The sequence below is a fragment of the Dermacentor variabilis genome, chromosome 1 (genome assembly GCF_050947875.1).
Source record: "Dermacentor variabilis isolate Ectoservices chromosome 1, ASM5094787v1, whole genome shotgun sequence".
Lineage (NCBI taxonomy): Eukaryota > Metazoa > Arthropoda > Arachnida > Ixodida > Ixodidae > Dermacentor > Dermacentor variabilis.
This window is the reverse complement of record NC_134568.1, coordinates 159697177-159718691: the sequence shown is the minus strand read 5'-3', so window position 1 is coordinate 159718691 and position 21515 is coordinate 159697177. Positions and strand designations below refer to the sequence as shown.

The window sequence follows — 21515 nt, the reverse complement described above, 5'->3', positions numbered from 1 at the left end:
GCGTTTGCGGCCGTCACTTTACACCGGCAAATTACTACTACAATAGCATTTCGCGAGTCCGGTATTCGGGTAAACGCAAGCGCAAAGGGACAGCGCCTGGCCGTTTGACCGTGCCGTTTCACGGTATGAGCTGAAGCGCATGTGAATGGTCTGCATGTTCCACCCACCTGGTGGCACAGAGCTCAACCAGTAACGAAATGTATTCTTCTTTGCTGCTGGTGTAAATTTTTCGTATGAGTGTAATTACTAACACATTGTTTTTCTAATGTTGAAAATCTTTTAAACTTGGTTAGAGGACTATTAGTGCTTTGTTTGGCTGGTTAAGCTCTCCGCCAACGGGTGACTGGAACGTGCAGACCAATCAGGCCGCTCACGTACGTCTATGCTAAAGTTCCTTCATCAGCTTGAGTTTATGCCTCCATGCATTCGTCGAAACGCCCACCTCGCCTGTGGTTAATAGTATACCAGACACGTTCGGCGCTGCGACAGAATGCTCGCAACGCACGCTGCTTCTATAGCTCTCGCTTGGGTTTGAATGCCAAGCAGCTGGCGGACAATTTGGAGAGTCTTTGCGTGCTCGCTCCTAGAGAACTGGAAGTCGATGACATGACGTGCCATCATGACTCAGAGCCAGAGAAGGCGGAGCTTAGCCGCGGTAACTCGGCAAATGAGTTGAGGAGAAAATGCATCATGATGGAAGAGGGTGACTTGTAGTCATCCATAGCTTTCTTATTATGAGACACTTCACACAGATTGTGGTGCAAATTATTAATTTTAGCTGTACCCTATGCATCTACAAAATTTGTCCGAACCGTTTCAGGGGCCCTTTAATAGTGTGCATCCCTATGCAGAATGTCTCTGTGCATTGCAACTGGGTGGTTTCCAATGATGCGCACAAATTTGAGATGAATGGTATGAATATGTTTGTGAAACATGGAGCCATATTTTGTAATGATTCATTTGATTTTCTACTCTTCTTATCATCCATCATGCAAAGTAGTCGATCCTGGTGATAACAGTGGTGAAGCTTTGTCTGTTGGCAGAGGGTGAAAAGAATGGAAAATAAAGAATAGTTACAAGATATGGTGCCTGCATTTTCACTGCTAAAAAGAATGGTGCAAAAAGTGAAGTGGCTCCAGGTAACCGATTTCGGCATAGCAGGCAATGCACCAGGCATGTAGCAAGACACTCAACTATAGCGGCACTAGTTCTCATGACCACTAAAGCCTCTTAAACTTCGTAAAGTAGTGAAACTCTCCTCCTCCTCGTTTCTCCGCTCTTTCACGCTCCCTCCTCGATCGTGGCGCCACCTACACTGCTGGAGCGTAGCAACGGCGCCAACATGCGCTCCTCGCCACTCCCTAGACGCTTCTCGAGCAAAAATGGCGCTGAATCAAGGCACGAGGGCCCACGTGATGCTATTAAACCAATAGCGACGCGGCGGCGGCCTCAGCCAGAGCGCGCGAGGAGGAGGCGGCATTCTTCAAAGCGTGGCACTACTTTACGAAGTTTAAGGGGCTTTAATGACCACCACTCAGGAAAGATTTTCTTGCAAAAGCTGGGTAACAGCCCTGGTTGTATTAACATTGGTAACACTGTCAAGCACTGTTGTTTTATTGTATTGCTCTTCAGCTAGAATCATAAGAAAAATTACTTTTGCAATATATTGTGCCACAGGGCAGACCAAACTTTGAGAGTTGCAAACTTTGCCAGTTCCACCAGATATTGTGTTAAGGAATATAGTGATTCAATTGTTAGTAACACTTCTACAGTGTTTAATCAGAATTTACTCTATTAAGGGACAATAAAAGCAAATGTTAAGTGTGCCTAAAGTGGCAGATTAGTTCTGTGAGATATTCAAAGCTGTTCTTTTACCTTTTCCTGGTGTAGTGGTGGACAAAGAAACCACAACAAAGGAAACCACAACTATGTTCGTATTATGCCTTTTCGTAGGTAGACGGTATTAATGCACCTGTCTATTCTTCCACCTTGGTTGTGATGTTGCCATATTACACCACTGCCCATATAAATCCAAAGCAATCCATTTGGGAGTGTTTCAGATCTCATCATTGAATTATAGCATGTGAAACAAACTTTAGTAAGGCATAAATAGCATTGTGGAGAATAGTAAATTGGGCAAGATGGACAGGATGGATGTTTGAAGAATGCCGCATGATGAACGGTACTTTGTCTGGTCATTCTCTGTCTTTCTGTCATACTGTGTGCTGCCCTACAAACATATATGCAGTCGACTTGCATTAATTTAACCCTTACTGGACTAATGAAATTGATGGTATTATCTGGCAGGTCAAAGTAAACAATATGCAGTAAAAACAGCAAAACACACATTTGGCAGTATATTTGGCCGATTTTAACACCTCCAAATCAAAGCGCACCCACTTTCCATGATTCCAAAGTAGAAAGCTAACATAGAAATGATATTAAAGCTTCTAAACGAAGAAGCATTCGAATGCACACCTTATTTTTTAGTAAGCAAAATGGGCAAGGGTCCAGGCAACAGTTGCCAAATTAAGCAGTATCAGCACTCTTCAAGCTCATTCATTACCTGTCACCTGAAAGTTGGCAGCCTCTTATCTTTTGTGCAGTTGTTTACGACTCTGAAAGTTTGGTCTGCCCTATGCCACATTATATTGCCAAAGTCTTTTTTGTTACGATGCTAGCAGAAGAGCGATACAATAAAGTGACAGTGCTTAACAGTATTGACAATGTTATTACAACCAGGGCTCTTACAATGTTTTGCCAGGAAATCACGTAGCTTTGCCGCACAATATTTTAAAGGTAGCTTTGGTTTTGTATCCAATTGCACATTGCAAGCAATTTTCGGCCCAATTCCCGCAGAGAAAAAAAAATTATATATATATATAGTCATATCATAAGAAGCCAACAAACACTGACACCAAGGACAACATAGGGGAATTGTGCTTAATAAATGAAATAATGAAACAATAAATTATTGTAAATTAAAGTGGATGAAAAAACAACTTGCCGCAGGTGGGAACCGAACCCACAACCTTCGCATCCCAGGGTTCTACTAGGACACATAAATACCCAAGAAAGTGGATGGGGAAACAGTGCCATGGTAGCTCAATTGGTAGAGCATCGCACGTGAAATGTGAGGGTTGTGGGTTCGGTTCCCACCTGCGGCAAGTTGTTTTTTCATCCACTTTAATTTACAATAATTTATCGTTTCATTATTTTATTTATTATGCACAAGTAATTTCCCCTATGTTGTCCTTGGTGTCAGTGTTTGTTGGCTTCTTATGATATGACTAATAAAAATCGGGCCCCTCGGTTAACTCCCTTTCTTCTTGTTTATATATATATATATATATATACACATATATATATATATATATATATATATATATATATGCACATTAGAATTGAGTAAATACTGTAATGAGACATTATGAGCTACAGTTACCGCTTGAAAAGCTTTCTAGGGCAAACTGAAAATGGGCGTTTTTGACGGGAGTTTACACGTGTTCAAAGCATTCACTGTCCCCCTAAAATCTACCAAGACAGACGCTGCCACTTAAGGGGTCGCTATTGGTGTCACTATAGAGGTCAAGCACATGCATGCTGACTGGTGAAGTTCGAATTAATTTTAGTGTGAAAATAACGAGAAAAGTTCGGGTCCATAGAAATGCATGAATGCCAGCTAGGATCTTCTGTTGGGATCGAATTAACCGAAAAATCTTATTAACTAGAGTCAAATTAACGGGAGTCTACTTGTTCAGATTTTGTGCACCATGTGCAGCTTTTTTACATGGTGGCTTAATTCCAGGCTGCAGGAGTCATGAGCTGTCCATGGTGTTTGCTGCATCAGTTAGTTCCCATGCCATTGAATGCAAAAGGATTCATTTCTGTCTTTACTAAGCTGGACATGGCTCAATAGTAATTGCCTTTTTTTTTTTTGTGGCATATGCTCATACCCTAGCCAGAAGCAGGGCTGATTATCGGGAGATGGCATGTTGGCCACTTGCTTTGTGTTGCCTTTTAGAAATTTGAGCTCCATTCCAATCACTTCTCAGTGTGATATGTGTGATAATACAGCAGTGTTGGCCTTTAGTTTCGCTTTAGTGCTTGATGAAGACATTTTATATTGTTAGGCAATTATATTATGTGAGAATTTTCACTTGCCTGTGTTTTTCATTATCTTCCTATTTTTCGCTTTGTCTCCTACATGGCCACCAGCTTGTGAATTCCTTGCCATCTAAGGACCAGCTGAACGCAATATGTCTGGCCCTCGTTCAGCATCTGACAAATTCTTCTCACAGCTACAGAACTGTGCTACTGGCATTGCGCATTTTGATCATGCTAACGGAGCATGACTTTGGATTTTATGCTGTCAAGACGTAAGTGAAAGGTTTTATCTATGCATGTACTTTTTGTGCCCGGTAGTCACCAATCATTTTGTGCATTTTGCAGGAGGCCTATGTTAATTGACAATTTATAAATTTGAAAATACCGTATTTACTCGCATAATGATCGCACTCGCATAATGATCGTACCTCTGAATTTTGTCATAAAAACTCGATTTTTTTTATTTCCCGTGTAATGATCGCACCCCGAACTTGCCGCAGCGATATGTTGTGTGCCAAGTCTAGCTAATAATGATCGCGCTTACCATCTGTTGAATGCTACACAAACGACTCTTCAAGACAAGCCAAGCAGTCTGCACGCACCAAACATTCTTAAGTAGATGCCTCATTTCATTAATTTCATCTCTTTCTGCACTTCCATGACAAAAAGAGGTACAACCAAACTTGCCTTTATTATGGGTAGGCTTTATAATGGTTGTGGTCAACAAAAACAAAAAAAGGCGCCTTTCGATTCTTTTCATCTGCACTCGTGGGCACGCAACAAATCGTGCACGGCAATGATAGTAGCCACGTTTACACTGATACGTTAAAAGTGTACCCTATTCATACGCTGACGCTTGTAACACAGCTAAGGTATTCACCCACCCTTAGCGGAAACATGCCGTATTAGGATAGTAGTGAAGACAGATGCGGTAGTTTCTGCAGCATGCCGGCCATGCGTTTCTATGTCACTGACAGCTAAGCGTGCCCGTCTGTTTCTGTCCCCTCAAAGTGGACATGGCTACGTTATTGCTACAAACTTGCCGATATTAACGATATTATTCATCATTGACACGGAAAAAACTGTTTCAATGCACGTAATGTACTCACGAGAAGAAAAAAAAAATCACGTTCGGCACGTTTGGCTTGCTCCGCCGGCCGCCATTTTTGTTTTGGTGTCCCGCACCTGCATCCTGCAGCAAATGCGGGATGAAATTTTTTCTTTTCGCGGGAAATTTAACCCGTGTAATGATCGCACCCCTGAATTTGCGTCAATTTTTCTGACAAAAAAGTGCGATCATTATGCGACTAAATACGGTATGAATGCGTACTTTCATAGGCGACGACTGCGAGGGGGCTCGAGGACCCAATCCCGAGCCCCGCACCCCAATTTGTTATTGCCAGGCTTCTGTCACTCACATCTGAGGTTTCTTTTAAGTTGTCCCAAACTTATCACTTGTTAAATCTTTCAAATGCCAAAAGCTTGCTGTACTATTGTTAGTGCAGGCATGCTCTGCTTTTTATTCATTCATATCTTAGCTTAATTTTTGTGAGTGCTAATAATAACGGAAAAAGGTGCAGTTAAGGTGTTCAGCAAACTAACCTTGATTTCTAATGGTAAGGACAGCTTCTTCGTATAAGGAATTAGAGAATAAATATATTAATAAATGTTCACATTGCTTCTAAAATTGCTGTTCAAGCTCTTAGAACGAAGCTATTAGTGTGACTAGAAGTGCTCGAAAATGTTATATGTGTGTATTAGCAGTGTCCTGGAAAAAAGAGATGATTCGCAAAGTTTATATTTAGAGCTCAAAGGGCACTAAAGAGAAAAAACTATTTGAGCTGCATTAGTAAATCGCCCTCCTACTATACCAGTAAAGTTACTCTTACCATGAGACGACGCTTGGTAAGCCAGAAAAGATTAGGAAATTAAATGCACAGGGCGAGTCTGCCTTGCAAAGTTTCCGCACCAACTGGCCCGTGACATCATGGACATCACGTCTGTTCTAGCCTTGTTAAGCTTTTATGGGTAAACAGAAAATACATTGTATCCTAAATGAGGCAAAAACAGAACTTGGCAAGTTTTGACAATTTGCACTTTGCCAAAATGGCTCAAATGAGACGAAACAATTTTAAATCTGTCATGTAACACTGGTGTACTGGCCTAGAGTTTACGTGCAAAATTAGAAGTTGTATGTGGCCCTAATTTTCTCTACTAATAAGCAACCTATACCATGAAATAAATGAAAGTAGAATTTTTCGAGAATAATTCGAGAATAATTCGAGAATAATTTCATTCATCCTAAACTGATTTTGTGTTTCTCTCTAGTGTCTCTCAAAGAGCACTGATGGCCTAGTTGATAATCGTCTCTTAGTTTTTAATAGAACGCATGAAGTGCTGAATTTTTTCAGTGCTGAATTTTTTTTCTCATCCTTTTTCAACTACACTGCTTATAACCAAGTTATATTTAGAGGGAATGTGGGCAGTGTGAGGAGCGACTCAAAAAAAAATTTTTGTGTGTTGGGTAATTAGGGCTATATAACAATTACTGGACCTTCGTTTTTTGCCTGTGTAGAGACATTATTAAAACTCTCACTAAGTTTGCCTGCTGCCCCTAGAGAACTCTACATACCACCAAGTTTATATTTGGAGAAAACGGGCATGTTAAGTGTAACGGATGGCAAAATGTTACCGTTTCTGGCATGATTATCAGCTTTGGAAATAAATACTTAATACTAATTTTCTCCATATTTTCATGTGTTACACGAGTTTCGTAGTCGTTTTCCCAGTGTCATCGGTGAATTAAATTATTTATACCCTGACTATATCCCCTTCAGGCGCGAATAAAATCTTTACATTAAAGAAAATATATGAGCATCATTTTGTGCTCTTTACGCTTCAAATGACGAGTCTTTAAGAAACTACAACAAAAATTTTATTCTTTGATTGTATATTGCGCTGTCCCCGTTCGGGGACAGGGCGCCTCAATACAGAAAAAAAAAAGCACAGCAATAACAGAACGTGCGGTAGTGTTCTTAGCAAGATATTTGGAACAGAATGCGATTAATGGATTATGATTTGATTGGTAAATTAAAGCAAAGCCTACTTTGTGTGAAAAAGGTAAAAACAATTGTTGTGTGCCGACACGCACAAAAACACGTGGCATTTTCGACAGCGAATCCGGCACTTCGCTTTGCATCCCTCACGGCGACAGCGTTGCGAGTTCGGTGTGCTGACATACTCCGGCCAGTGATTGTAGCCATCATACCTGATGGTTACGGTCGGTAGCAAATGCGGTATTGCCTTCTTCGCAACAGGCTCAGGGTATTCACTGCTTGGCCGACCACGCTTTTTTGGAGGAGCTCTGCTGCATGCGATTAGGCTGTTAGCAATGTCTGTTTGGAAGGCCATCATGTCCAAAGTACTTTTCTGTGCAAGGTTCTCGGCACTTGCGTCTCTCAGGTATTCTATCCAGCTGTTGCACAACACAAAAGACACAAAGTGAGACATGACCCTCACTGGCCACTTTCTGGTTCTTGCCGTAAGGGGGTACAGCGACATTAGGAAGTCGAGTTTATCGACCCCTCCCATGTACAAGTTGTACTTTAAGATCACTTCTGGGCAGTCAATTTCAATATGCTGGTTTGTTGCCTCGCTCCATCGTTTCACTTTTCCAACATTACCAATTCCAATTTGTGTGGATGCCATATTTACGACTCCGTTATCTTGCCATCTCACAATAGCAATGTCTCCTTTCGTGGAAACCTTCTCATCCATGCTTCCCCGACCTTCTTTCTTCAGTTCTTTGTCACTTTTTAAGCAACACTTGAGCAGGCGGTTGGCTCGTATCGTACCGCTGGCAAGAATGCCCATTTCCTTCAGCTGCAGGATGAGTGGCACTGAGGTGAAATAGTTGTCCATGAAGCACTTCAGGTTCTTTTCTTTAGGCATTTCCTCGACAAGACGCATGACGACTGACCCGCCAAGTCCGAGATGTGCATGTTGCGCACTGACTCCTGTTCCCTTACCCTGGTAGAGCTCAAGGTCATGAGCTAAGCCATCGGCGCTGCAGCGGAGGAACACCTTCACCCCTTCTGGATTTGGCTTTCCCTTCACAAACTGTTTTGCAGGGACACGGCCTGTGAAAGGAATCATTTGCTCATCTATACTATTGTGCTCCAGGGGTTCCAGCTGCAAGCATCGTGACCTGACGGCTTCTATGACAGGGCGCACTTTCCAGAACTTGTCCTGGCTGGCTGGGTCACGAGGAGCGTTTGAGTCCGTAATGTGCAGTGCGGCTCTAATTCTAAAAAATCGCTTTGCTGTCATAGATTCCGCTATTGCTGGAATTCTTGTCGAGGCTTGCCAATACATGCGAATTCTCGGGAATTTTAGAATTCCCATGAGCATGAGAATTCCACAAAAAACTTTGATTTCTTCTGCAGAAGTTCCTAGCACATTTCCATCTGTCTGGAGCACGTACATGTTAGTGAATGTTGCTAGATCACTAAAAAGCATGGGTGGAAAATACCGAGTGAAGTATGCCATGGGCTCTTCACGTACTGATCCACCTTGAGGCTTGTAGGTGCAATCGGTGTTCTTAGGCTGAAAAGCTTGGGCCACCCAATTCAACACATTCATCTTCTTCGATGATGCATCTGGCACTTGCTTGTCCTGCGTGCAAGGTGCTCCAGGCGATGCTCCTGCACGCTGCACAGTGCTATCTGTAGCAGAAGTCTGAAAAGAAGCAAAAAATTATTTCTAAACCTGGGATCACAAAACATGCACCATTACCGTATGCCGTGTCTCTTGCTCGGTGTGCTCGTCATCAGAGAGATCTGCGTCAGAAATATCGCTGTTTTGAATTCTTCGAAATATTTTTTCAGCTGTGTCGTCATCCAGCTTCTTTCTTTCTAAACCATGCTTGGAAATCCCTGGAAAAATGAGAGGTTTTCTTCGTGTCAATGAGGGAGCGATGCCACGCACTGAGAGAAGGAGCGTGTTGGCAAAGGCGGGTTTGAGGCACCATGTCCCCGGGGGAGGACGCCAATATTCGAAAGCACGTGCAAGGCTGAATATGTTGACGATAAGAATGACAACGGTTATATCGCATTCATGGGACCTTACTATAATAAATAAATGTCAATGCGTCACTCAGCGTACACTCTTAGCAGTGAAAAATGATAGAAAACAAGAAGCACTTACGGTTCGCTCCATAGAAGTTAGTCGCATCCATTTTCCCGCGCTTCTCCGGCAGCATTTTGTTCACTTGGCATGGGATGGCGCCACTTGTCCATTAAAGTGACTCGGGGGGCGTGTTCCGGCGCATTCACAACGACGTTTTTCTTTGCACTTTTACGCGACTGGGCGCGCGAAGTTCACGTCCCCGCGCGGGGACACAGCGCCCGAAGGGGATATGTTGTAAAAATCAGGGTAATGTTATGGGTAATGTGCAAGCGAAGTACAAAGTATATGTGTTACTTACAGCCTTTGCAGTGGATTACATATGCAAATGCTCTAGAGCGTTATAGGTGTGTTTTACGAATTGCGCACAATTTAGCCCACTGTACAGAGATAACTGTAATTGCCCCCAAGATCAAATTTGGTCTAAGTGGGGGTAATGTTATGGCTAGTGAGGATGTAAAGGTAAATGTGTGTTGTTAAATTATAGTGACTGTAAAAATTGCTGCAGCATGTTCTTAAAGGAGTGTTGACACAAAAATTTTCAATCTTTTTTTTTTCACTGAAATAAGTAGCTGATGACCCAATAATCATGAAACATTATTTGCTTCAGAACACAACAGGTAATTATTCGGAGTCTTGTTTGTAGCGACCAGTCCAAGTTTCGGTTTCAGAGAGCAACGAGATGAACCAAAGAAGGAATATAAACACAGCTGGGCACATGATCGCACAAAATTGTGACGTACGCACGCTAGCGTGTTCGCCGGCGCACAAGCTTCGTGTTGCTAGATAGTCTGCTATGCCTGTGCATGCTTTGCGATGTCCTCGCCATCATCGTCGTCCTTTTTTCATCCTCCACCGGCGACTATTTCCTGCTGTTGTTAAGCAGCCGCCTTGGGTGTCTGCTTGACAACATTTGAAAGTACCATAATAGGTAGCGGCTGCCTTTGGAGGCGTACAGCATGGTGGGCTACTGCTTGGCACCGCAGTGCCGGACGTATGCAACGGAGCCCGGTGTCAGCCTTATTCACACGTAGCCGCAGGGCAAGGAGCTGCGTCAAGCTTGGCTGGCGAAACTTAGAACTGGCAGACAGCCATCGGCTACAACTTGGGTATGCAGTAAGCACAGATGGTGGGAAAGATTTCTGCTACGTCGCTGGGATTGCGCGATGTTGGCGAGTAGCAGAAAACGTGCACTGAGACGCTCGCCCACGCCTGGCTGCCCGGCTAATGTCATGACGGTTTGGTCTATGAACTTGTTGATGCTAGATACTGGCAAGTTCACTGGAATGGAAAGGGAGCGGTAAGACACACATTAAAAAAAGGCATGGCATATGGTCATGCTTGTGTTACGAATTAATTCACTTGATTACGAAAAAGAAGCAGAGGGAAATCGCACGCCAAGAACACCAATAAAAATACAGTGTGACACAACTTGAGAAATTATATTGAAATGTCCAAGAATTTAGAAGGCAAAAAAATATTGAATTGCTGCGACGGCACATCACAGTCACCGTAGGCGTCGAAGTCTCTATAACGAAATTATTTTGGAACTGTTCTGATAGCGTCCACGCCACAATGATTGCCAGTGTGCTGTCAAATGCTCATATGCTGCTGCCTAAAGCTCACGGCATGGTGCAAAAACGTGCTCACAGCGAAAGCAAAACATTGTGCGCGGACATGCATGCGGACACGCAGTCGGTCGATGCGAACCCGTGCGATCGCTGCATTGAGGCTTCATTCTGTTGTGCTCCATTTGGTTATACAGACAGCCCACTATAAGACATAGTTCACAGCGTTTTCACATAGTTTACATATGTTTCACATAGTTTACGCCCAGCGTTTGCCTACCTTTCACCCAAGAAGCCGGTTCGGGAGACTCCATCGCGGCAACCGCGCTCAGTGTCATTCACTGTACATATTCGGTAAAGAGATAGCATCTGTAAACGATTCTGTGCTTTCAGTTTGCCCAAGGTTATTATATCGACAATCAAAAACTTCCTTTGTTTTGAGAGTACGTATATAAATGTCCAGGAGGGCTGCTGCGTGGTGTTTTTATGAGCGCCGTAAGCAAAACCTATGAGGAGTGCGCCGCTTGATCTCTCATACTACTACGCAAGGGAGGCGCTTCCGACAGATGGCAACTCCGTAACTCCTCGCCCCCAATATTCGCTGTTTATATTTTGCGGATGATGTGTGTTTGTGCACATAAATTGATCACACACATTAACTCGACTTCAAATTTTTGTGTCACTACTCCTTTAAGAGCTTGAGTAGACTGTATTTACTGTTTCCCAGTGCCTCAGCATAATTGTGCTTCACGCCAAGTTCACATTCAGTCGAAATGGGGTCATATTATAGGCATGATGTGGGGAAAAAAATGTGTGTTTCTGGCTAATTGCAGTCATTGGAAGTAATTACTGAATACTCTATCGTTTTCTGTCTATTTCTATGCGTTCCACGAGGCGCGATATGTTCACATGGTGGCCTCGAACTAAACGAGGGACTTGTTTCCAGAACATTGTAAGTCCATTTTAGGAACAGCGCAGAATTTAGCCCACCATTTTATAGCTGCCACCGAGGCGAAATTTTCTAAAAAGGAAGGAGCATGGATGCGCAGTTAATTTTGTGTTCCTGAATTATAGCCGATGTCGCTATTCAATTGCTCGAATGCGTTATATGGCTGTTATCTGCTGTTTCCTAATGTCCTTAGAAGACTCTACATCACACCGTGTTCGTACTTGATTAGAATTGGAGGTGTGTTATGTGCAGTGTGTGGGGAAACGTTAATGTTTCTGGAATAATTAGGAACTTTGGATATAGTTACTGAACCATCATTTTCTCACTGCATTCGTTATGTGGGATGTCTTTGGTGTCTTGGATGAACTAACAAGTTACCGTGTTTGTATTTAATGGATATAGCGGGACGGTTATGGGTGATTTGTAGGCAAAGTTCAAAGTCAAAATGACGCACTCAAAAGTCTTTTAATTATCAAGAAATATGCCTAATGCATATAGCCATCTCTCAAATGAAACTTGCACATATTCTTTGCAAGCAGTGCTTCCTCGGTAGAATATCCCTTTTAAAACGGAACTGAGATGACAGCAGCAGTTGGTGCTTATTGCAAAAGCTGGTCGTGTGCTCATGATAAGTTTTTGTGTGCATTTGGAAAAAACTGGCAAGATTGATATGGGATGATAGTTTACAATCACCTCTCTTGAATATAACTCACTTTTGCAACTTGTAGCGGGAAAAATTCTCAGGTAAAATGACACACACTACTACTCTGCGCCACTGTGACCACAACAAGCAGTGACAGTTGGCTACATCCTTCTTGCCTTGTTTCATGCAATGCACAGCATATTTTATACATTTTTTAACTCTTTCGTTACTACAACTATTCAAATCAATCACCAGCGATCACTGATGTCAATTGGTGACGTCACCCCTTAAGACTTCTATCGGGCAGTGATGAGTCTCTAGGAATTTTTTTGGGTAAGAAGCAGAAATTTGTGATGGCCCATAATTTAATGAAAAGAAAAGATCTCCCACTGTATGGCTGCAAACGTTTTTGAAGAAAAAAAAAGAATTATTTGTATTTGGAAATTGGCGTTTCATCTTATAAAATTATGTTTCTCCTGAACACCTTAATATGATTATGGCATGAAAACTGTGGATGAGACAGGATGAGCAATCAGAAGAAATTATTGTGTGTTGTTGGTTCTTATCATTTATCCATATTCTTATGTTGTTTTCCTACCTTAATGTAAATAATTGGCTCAACTTCAAGTCCTAGTGCACTATAAAGACACCACACAAATTATCAGCAATTGTGGGTCGGGCTAAAAGCTTTTCAGCACTTTTTTAACAATCTGATAAAAAATAACATTAGCAGATGGCAAAACTGGGAACTTAATGTCTCTGGGAGGCACTTTTCAGAAATGAAGCGTGAACTAATAATAATCATAAACAAGTAGAGCAGACATATATGCCTAGATTCATGTTTCTTATTTCTAGTGTTAGTGTGGTGGTATTTTGGTTGTGTTCATATGCTTCTGTTGATGGCATTGTTTCATTTTGTACTCATGTAATATGCTTACAGAGCGCTGGACAAGGAGCAGCTGAGCCTGTGGTTCCTGTTTGAGCGTTTGAGCACGAGCTTCAGCAAGGACAGCTCGGACTTCCTGTCATCGCTGTCTGCATCATTGCAGCTGCTACGCACTCTGAGCAGCGTAGAGGGTGTGATGTCTCTGGGGCAGCTTCGCACTTTGCACTTCAATGCCGCGGACATGGCTAATCATTTAGCCTGGGAGAGAAGAAAGGACCCAAACAAGCATCCACTGCAGAATCTGCATGCCATGATCATGGTGTGTTTAATTACTTGCTCCCCATATTCTTAAGGCCGGTGTGCTTGCTTTATGAACCTGACTCTGAAGAAGCATGCACAGTTTACTTGCACTGGTGTTTTTTTCAAATGGCAAAACTTTTGTGAAGTAAGCTGATGGAAATTTGGCAAATGAAGTAGCTCATTAAATGAACAACCTAAGGCCACAAACACAAATTGAAGCCAAGAATATAAATAGGAATTGTAGGTAGGGTGTCCAGGCCTTGAAATTTCAGTTCTGGTAAAATTGAAATTGAATACAGTTGAACCTCGTTATAACGAAGTGGCAGCTACCACTAAAACTACTTATATATCTATATAATAGTTATATCTGAGATTGCGCCTACATGAGAAAAATGCAATAGTGTTGTCTTGGGTCGGCATTGCAAGCTTCCTGGCAAAGACGGTATTCTCGGTTGATCAGTTTTGGAGATACAGTCGCTTTTGCAACATTTCGTGTAGCTAGCAACTGACTTGTCGGTGTACTGGCACTGTGCACTATCCTTTTGGCACTGTGCGAAGCATGCTGTCCGACCTGACTGGCAGGTAGCTGCGCTGTCATTATTGCTAATGGCGTTTTTCACTGGTCAATTTGGAGCGGGTTCGCGCTTTCTGCTGGTCGTTTCGGATCAACTCGCGTCACTTCCGTCTTCAAGCGAAATTGGTACTCGGTTGGTACGCACAACATTGTGTTGCTTCGCAATATGGCTGCGTTCGGTGCTGCTGCAGAGCTCGCATTTAGCGATGAGAGCTCAGACGACAGCAATTACGAGGTGACACAGGTGCCGTACGAAGCTTTCTGTGCATGTTGTCCATGCGCAATCCTTGCGGGCGCGACATGGAAATGATGGACTCTGCGACTGCCACGGTCAAATTACGCACGAGGGACGGCGGCTTTGGTTGCCGTAGAAGCGTACAGAGCACAAGTTGGGCATGGTTTCCAGACCAGTTTGTGTCACGTGTACGCAGACTTCCTGTGAGATCCCCCACGGAGCGTTTTTGCGCTCCGCTGGCCAATTCGGATTTGTGAAACCCGTGCGCTCGCTCGAGGATTTTGGTGGCCGCTCCAGATCGACCATTGAAAAACGCCATAAGATCGGCCACTCGGTGCCATGTGGCCAATCCCAGCGATAATGGCTCTGTGGTGGCATGCCAGTAATTTTCGAGCTCAGCTAAACTCATGCCAGCTCGCTGACCCATCAATTGCATGCGAACGCCGCGGGGTGAAACACGTGAATGCTACCTCACCTGCAAAAGTTAATTTATTTTGAAGGGCTCCTTACCAGGCCACATAGCAAATTTCGATTGTACACTGGAGGTTGCTACATGCCCTCTAGGGAGCGTTCTACTGCAAGAGTGTTTCAAATTGGTTCATTAAGATAGAAATAGTTCAGCGCCACGAACCCATGATTTTAGGAGGCGAGTGTCACCGCCAACATAGATGCTCTCTCCACTTGCCTTGTTTAGCCTCCACAGGCGAAATTCCTTCCCTGCGTGCTCCCATACCGGAGCTAGAGGATCAGCAGGCCACATGCATCTGCGCTTTGACGGACGAAGAAATTTAGGAACTGTTGATGAATTCGGACTGAGCTGAAAGTGACATTGATGATGCAGCTCAACGAAATGGCTTGTCAAGCGAAGACAGTGAGGAAGAGCTCCTGCCACCTAAGAATCTGAGAAAGAGGAGGAAATCCGACAAACGTCTGCTGGAAGAAGAAAGAATTCAAGCCTTAAGAGCATGCTTTCGACTGTCTTCTTCAGGCATCTGCACTGGTATCACAGCGGGGGCCAATGAGCTCCTCACGGTTTTTGAGAGTTTGTTTACGCATGTGGGGAGTGAGGAGAACGTCAGATAAAAACTTGTCAGTGAAAGGGTTAATAGCTGAGATAGAAATGCTTCAGTGCTGTGAACCCATCATTTCAGGAGGCAAGCATCAGCACCAACTAGACACTCTCTCCTCTGCAAATGTAATTCCTTCCTTGCCTTGCGTTCTCTCATACCGGAGCTGGAGGATCGTGTGACGCATACGTCACCGACCCCACCTTCTTTCTTCTCTCTCTCTCTCTCTCTCCACCCTCACCCCCCCGCCCACCTCGCTTTTTTGCTGGCACACTTCCGCTGACGGTCTCGCACGCGAACTATTACATTTGTCTCGTTTCACACAGCGAACAACCTTGTACGCTGCGCACAGGAACACTGAGGCAGACGCAAGCGGATCACAGAGCATGATCGCGCTGTAACACGGCAGAAAATGACATAGTTTTACTCTCTGCGTGCACAACTGCATGACATGGGAACAAGCAGATGAAACGGAAGTACATCTCTCTTTCTGCAGTACGACATAAAGCATGCAGGCATTCAGTTCGTAGGTTTTATTATTTTTCTAAACTTGACTTAATTCCTCTATTGAAGCAGCACATTAAACAAATAACTGCGGTTGCTTTGAATAATTCTCGAAGTCACATGCCACTTTGATGCCACAGCACAGTGAACTACGTAGGCGCACTTGCGCGATTGACATCAACTCTTTGGCTGGGCGTGCGGCGCCCGCGAGGAGAAGGGTGTAGGGCGTTTGGTTTGAAATTTCAGTTCTTTTCTCGGGCACATAGTGGGGTAATACTTTGCAGGCACGATCCTTAGCGCACATTGTGCGCGCTGTGCTTGTCAGTTTGAAATGGCCAGACCTGGTGAGGGGCCCTTTAAAGATGTAATTGCAATCTCTGGCTGTTAAGGGTGCATCGCATTGAAGCACATCACACTCTTGAGCATGGCCGCTCTGTAGTGTATGTCTGGTTAGATACAAGACACATCCTCCAGACCGGCCGTGGCTGGAGCTACAGTTTGCTATACGTATTTAATAGTGAGCGACGACAACACTGCCGCTACAAGTACCACATTTTACAACCTGCACTATAATATGCAGCGTGTGTTGGTCAGCAATACGATCACTTTTCAGAGTTTTCGCATGACTTGTCACTGGAAACATCACCGTCTATGAGTGGTAGCACTTCTCGCTCAGTGCCAAGCATGCTGTCTTGGTGCTGTGCCAGAAATGTTGTTGCTCGAAGCCTGCCTCCCGAGAAACACGTTTTGAATTGTGAGTGAGCAAATATTTTCTTCGCTATATCTGATATTGCATTGGATCTTGTACTTCTGGTTTCGTTATAGCTGTTGGTTAACCCATTGAAATACAGCATGCCCAACCAGTTTTAATTTACTTTGTTGTATCTTATAATTTGTCATATCCATGTTCCTTATATTGAGGTTTGACTGTGCTGCTGTATGGTGCTACAGGCAATGAATATAATAATTTGTATAGGGAATAGAAAGAGGTCTTACGAGCCACCAACAACCACTTTTGTTTATGGCTCAAATGGTAGGCTGTCGTCCTTCTACACTCGTCATTGCTATCCTTAGGACACTATTTTCATTGGGTCTCTTTTTCAGTGAGCAGTGACTTGTTGAACACAACACATTGCATCACCAGATGCTCAACGCTTGGTGCCCTGCGTGCCAGTGCCATCAGTAGTGCATTGTTTCTTGCGAGCTTTCACATCGCATGCGCTTTATGTAAATATTGCTCTAACGTTATGACTTCTGATTTATCGTATATAAGTACTTAACACTTTCCTGTCTGTACCTGAACCCGTTGATAACATATTGTCGATAGCTTCTCTTCGAATTCTTCAAACATGAATTCAACTTCAAATTTTGCCGTGCTGGGAGCGCTTGTGAGCAGCTAGCATCATCCTGTACCTAAGAGAACTATTTTTCTAGTTTCACTTTTGTGTTTCTTTTTTACACTGCGAGGGGATTTTTAAAGCGCCCTTTGATTAGGCGTGACAAGCGCTCATAGCTTCCAACATGGCGTCAACGTCGCGCGTAGCTGCTCTTTGGAAACGGCGAATTTCCACGGATTCAGTGGAGTCTGTCAGAATTTTTTGATCGTGGTAGCAGCATCGACTCGGAAGATGATTTTGATTCATCTGACTTTAGCACGGTTGGCAAAAGTGTGTCAAATTAGCCCTGGAACATCAATCCGCTGGTAGGTCTCATTTTCTACTCCAAACCGTTTCGTCGCAGCTGCAGTCAGACCTAAAGATTTCCGGTGTGTTCTAAAGGCCACAGTTCTTATCTGCAGGGTGTAAACGTTGTTTGGCAGGATCACTTGCCAGTGGCGGCGCAAAGAGTGGAGTTTTGCGCGAGAAGACTGCCGGGAGTTGACCTTGGCATTGCACTCCGCAGTGCTGTGCGGCGGTACTGCGGCAGTTTGTGCGGTGGCACGAGAGACACTAGGGCTAACATTTTCATTTGTGTGTGAAGAAGTTCTAAAGATAGAAAGCTTATATTTACAGGAATGTCGTACATGGCATCTTTCTTCAAAATGTGCATTTTTAAATTTTTTTATGTTGGTACAAAGCAGCATCAATGTTTTTACGAAGTTTTCTCGTTATCGTTAGAATTTTCTTTATTCAATAATCTTTTTCGAAGAATAATAAATCTTTGCTTGAAAATAATACCATTAGGAAGGACATTCCTTCTTCTACAAATTTATACCGTACATTTTAATATTGAGCATTTGCTGTAATAGTAAAAAAAATGTTTTCTAGTCTACTAAAAAAATGCCTATTTTCATGCGGACTGCAAAGTGTTAATTTCGAATATTGAATAATCATATGCAAATGCAATAAATAAATAAATTTTCTCCATTAATCTGTTATGTTTCGAACAGTAAAATATACACAGTAAAAGCTTTTTCCCTTTTTTCTTCTTATTTTTTGACCCTTGTTAAAGAGAGACAACTGCTCAGAACATGAATCGAGATAAAACTGATGGAATGATTCCAGATTGTAGTAGCTAAAATGAGCCATGTTTTAAAGCAAAAGCTTTACTGGCCGCGAACTTGCGATTTTGCCGTGGTGGTGCTCTGAGGAGGCACATGACGTCACAACGTGCGCCTCGTCGTGGACATTTCTCTCTCTCTCGCTTCCTAATCACTGCTGTGCATGTGCCACTAGTAGCACCTAGCCACAAGTGTTCTGCCACTGCGCAGTGCCGCGCCTTCCGCCGCCGTTGTTTGGTATGACGTCACACTGCGTTCCTCGTCGTTGCGCTCGCCTCCGCTCGCTTCGCCAGCTGCATTGCATGCCTGATAACATGTCGGAGGATCGAAAAGGAGAGCTCGCGTGTGCCGCAACCACAGTTGAGGCGGCAGTATGGACAGGGACAATTCGGATAAGCAGGAGGAGGCCTGAAATCGACATCGGAACAAGATGAAGAGGAAACGAATTGCCCAGGAAACAAACTAACAGTGCACCGAATGACTGGATAAATGCCGCAACATAGCTAGACAACCAGACTAACCTGGACTTGCAATCAAGATTAACCAAGGCTAACCATGCTGTGCCTTAGCTTTCGCTACGTATATCCTGGCATAGCCGAGCTAAGCCACTGACAATTTTTTTTGCATTAAACGTGGATTTATATTATTAATTAATCACTAAAAGTTGCAAAAAGTTACTTTGACACCCCTCGTGGCAAAAACATGAAGCTGCATAAGAGGTCCACCATGTGACCTTCCACTGGTGTACGCTGTTCCTGGTCTTTCTTTAGTATTGAAATGCAGTATACTTCTTATTATTATAAGTTTTTTCTGACTTGCAATGTGCAGGTAAGCCTTCATTTGTAGTGAACATAAAAGTGGCGCTGTCTTCGCCTTCATTTTTGATGAGTTGGCTTGGCTCGTCTGTCGACTGAAAACGATGACGGGGGCCAGCCAGCCATGACGTAGGTGTGTACTCGGGGAAAAACACAGTGCAGATATAAAAAATGTCTGTACAACAATGCGAACCAACTTTTTATTTTCAAAAGTGGTTGAAAAGGTCAGAATGTAGGTGGTTAACCACAGTTACACTCACTCCTCTGAAAGCAGAATGATGGGCAGCTTTCATAGTTTACGAGGTGGGCTATCGACATTGCTCTCACATCTCAGCGTTGCTGTAGGAGGGACTCATACTTTTTTAGAGGCTGCTCAGATCGAAAACTTCTGCTTACTAAATATCCACGCGCTTTTGGAACTAATTGCTACAGCTGTAAACACTACTGAGGGTGAGCTTTGCGTTGCGCCATAAAAAACTAGGTCCTTAAAAATCAGTTTTCAGTCCCTCTAATTCCTAAAATTGAGTTAATTCACACTGTCTGCCTGGTTTTGGTAACTTGTTGTTATTATACAGCATCAAATGCCCATTAACTCGGAGACATTTGACCCTGTTTTAGTTGTTGCTCATCACACCAGTTGTCAAGTGACGAGCTCAGTATCTTTAGTAGTGCTGCAAAAGTAACAACCAATGAGCGAGACGAAAGCTGCACTAGTACCCAAACAAAATGAACTGGCGATGTACTGTTCGCTGTAACAGGGCGTCTACCAACCGGGAATTCTCAGGGATTTTGAGTAGTCTGGAAAAATTCAGGGAAAACTCAGGGAATTTGGGCCTCTATCAGGGAAAATTAGCGCCAATATTTTTGAAAGGGTCAAAAGTCGCGGTAATGCTGGCTCGAGCAACAGACAGGAATCGTAATGAATCGTCTCTGACGCCCCGTTGTTGGCTGGAGGAGTTGCCAGTGTACAGTCAATGACCGACTTTCCGGATTCCCGATAATTTGGGCTGCTTCGCGGCACCGCCACGTACCCCATAGAGTCAATGCATCAGAACGTCTGAAATTTCAAACGCCAAAACTCTTCGCCGTCAGATTTTGCAGATGTTTTGCCGTGACCGCAGGTCCGAAATGCCATTACTCAAAGCTACCACCGCTGCCGTTTTGATTACCTCGCCGCCTCGTACCGGCGCTCACGCACGCAGATCCGCTGACAGCCGTAGCCACGACTGCGGCAACGCTAGGCCTAGCTGCTTCGACGTTCGCTATGAAGCTTCTTGCCGTTGGGTGCCGTGTTTTTTATTGAAAGTATTCACTGCTGTCAGCAATGGCACGGACTCCACCTTTTTGCTCCTTGCGATTGGCTTAGAAGCTTGGAAAGCACGGTTCGTTGCATAATGCCGGTTCCCGAAAGTCAGTTTCGCCTCTGTACAGAAATTTCACTTGGTGAAGCATACGTAAAAGTATTGCTGTGAAGCATAACAAGCGTGGGAAGGGCTATTGCCACGGGACACAGTATGTATTCCTTAATTATACTCGCGTGCACCCTGTATTTCCTCTCGCAGTACGAGCACCGATATGCCTAATACATGTACAGACAGGCCTTCAGAGCGTTTTCGAATGTGCCTGTGGCGGTTTGAGCCCTTAAGGGCAATAAATGAGATGCAGTTATTTTTTCCAACTGGCCGATTTTTCGGATGTTTTCGCAGCCCCTAGGGAGTTCGAAAAATTGGACGTGGACTGTGCAACTGACCAAGAAGATCCTTCAAATAGTCCGTGGGGCGAACGAGTGGCGGAAGGAGGACAAGAACAAAAAGAACCTACGCATTGAGGAATGAACAGGAAAGGAAGCATGCTACCGCCGTCTTGAAGGAACTTGAGCTCAAAAAACAAAGTGTTGGCCGATGCCGAGATGCAGGTGTCCCTCATCCAAACCAAAATAAACTTTTTAAAGCAGTGAAACACAACATTGAGGCGTCATGCGCGGGCTGAGAGTATGTCAGGACAGTTGAAGTTGACTTACGAGTTCTTGAGAGAAAATCTCAATTGTCACAAAGTTCGGGCCTCATACCACTGAGCTTGCTATCTGTTGATAGAAATACCTCATATTCGAAAATATTCGCTTCTGTATGCATCTCCATTTAATTCATATTTGAGAATGTCCGACTCAATTTGCAATTTTTTTA

At 43.6% G+C, this 21515-nt stretch overlaps 1 protein-coding gene and 1 non-coding gene across 8 annotated transcripts in view; both read left to right on the top strand.

Annotated features, from left to right (window-relative positions):
• vir (VIR_N domain-containing protein) overlaps positions 1-21515 on the top strand; it is a 372111-nt gene that overhangs the window by 253808 nt on the left and 96788 nt on the right. For all 7 annotated transcript variants that reach the window (XM_075698519.1, XM_075698512.1, XM_075698531.1 and 4 more), the window contains 2 exons: positions 4219-4379; positions 13392-13656. In XM_075698519.1, the coding sequence (XP_075554634.1) occupies positions 4219-4379; positions 13392-13656 (426 nt within the window). The remainder of the gene's footprint in view (positions 1-4218; positions 4380-13391; positions 13657-21515) is intronic.
• Positions 3095-3167, top strand: TRNAS-UGA (transfer RNA serine (anticodon UGA)). Its single transcript has one exon. It is a non-coding gene; the product is annotated as a tRNA-Ser (tRNA).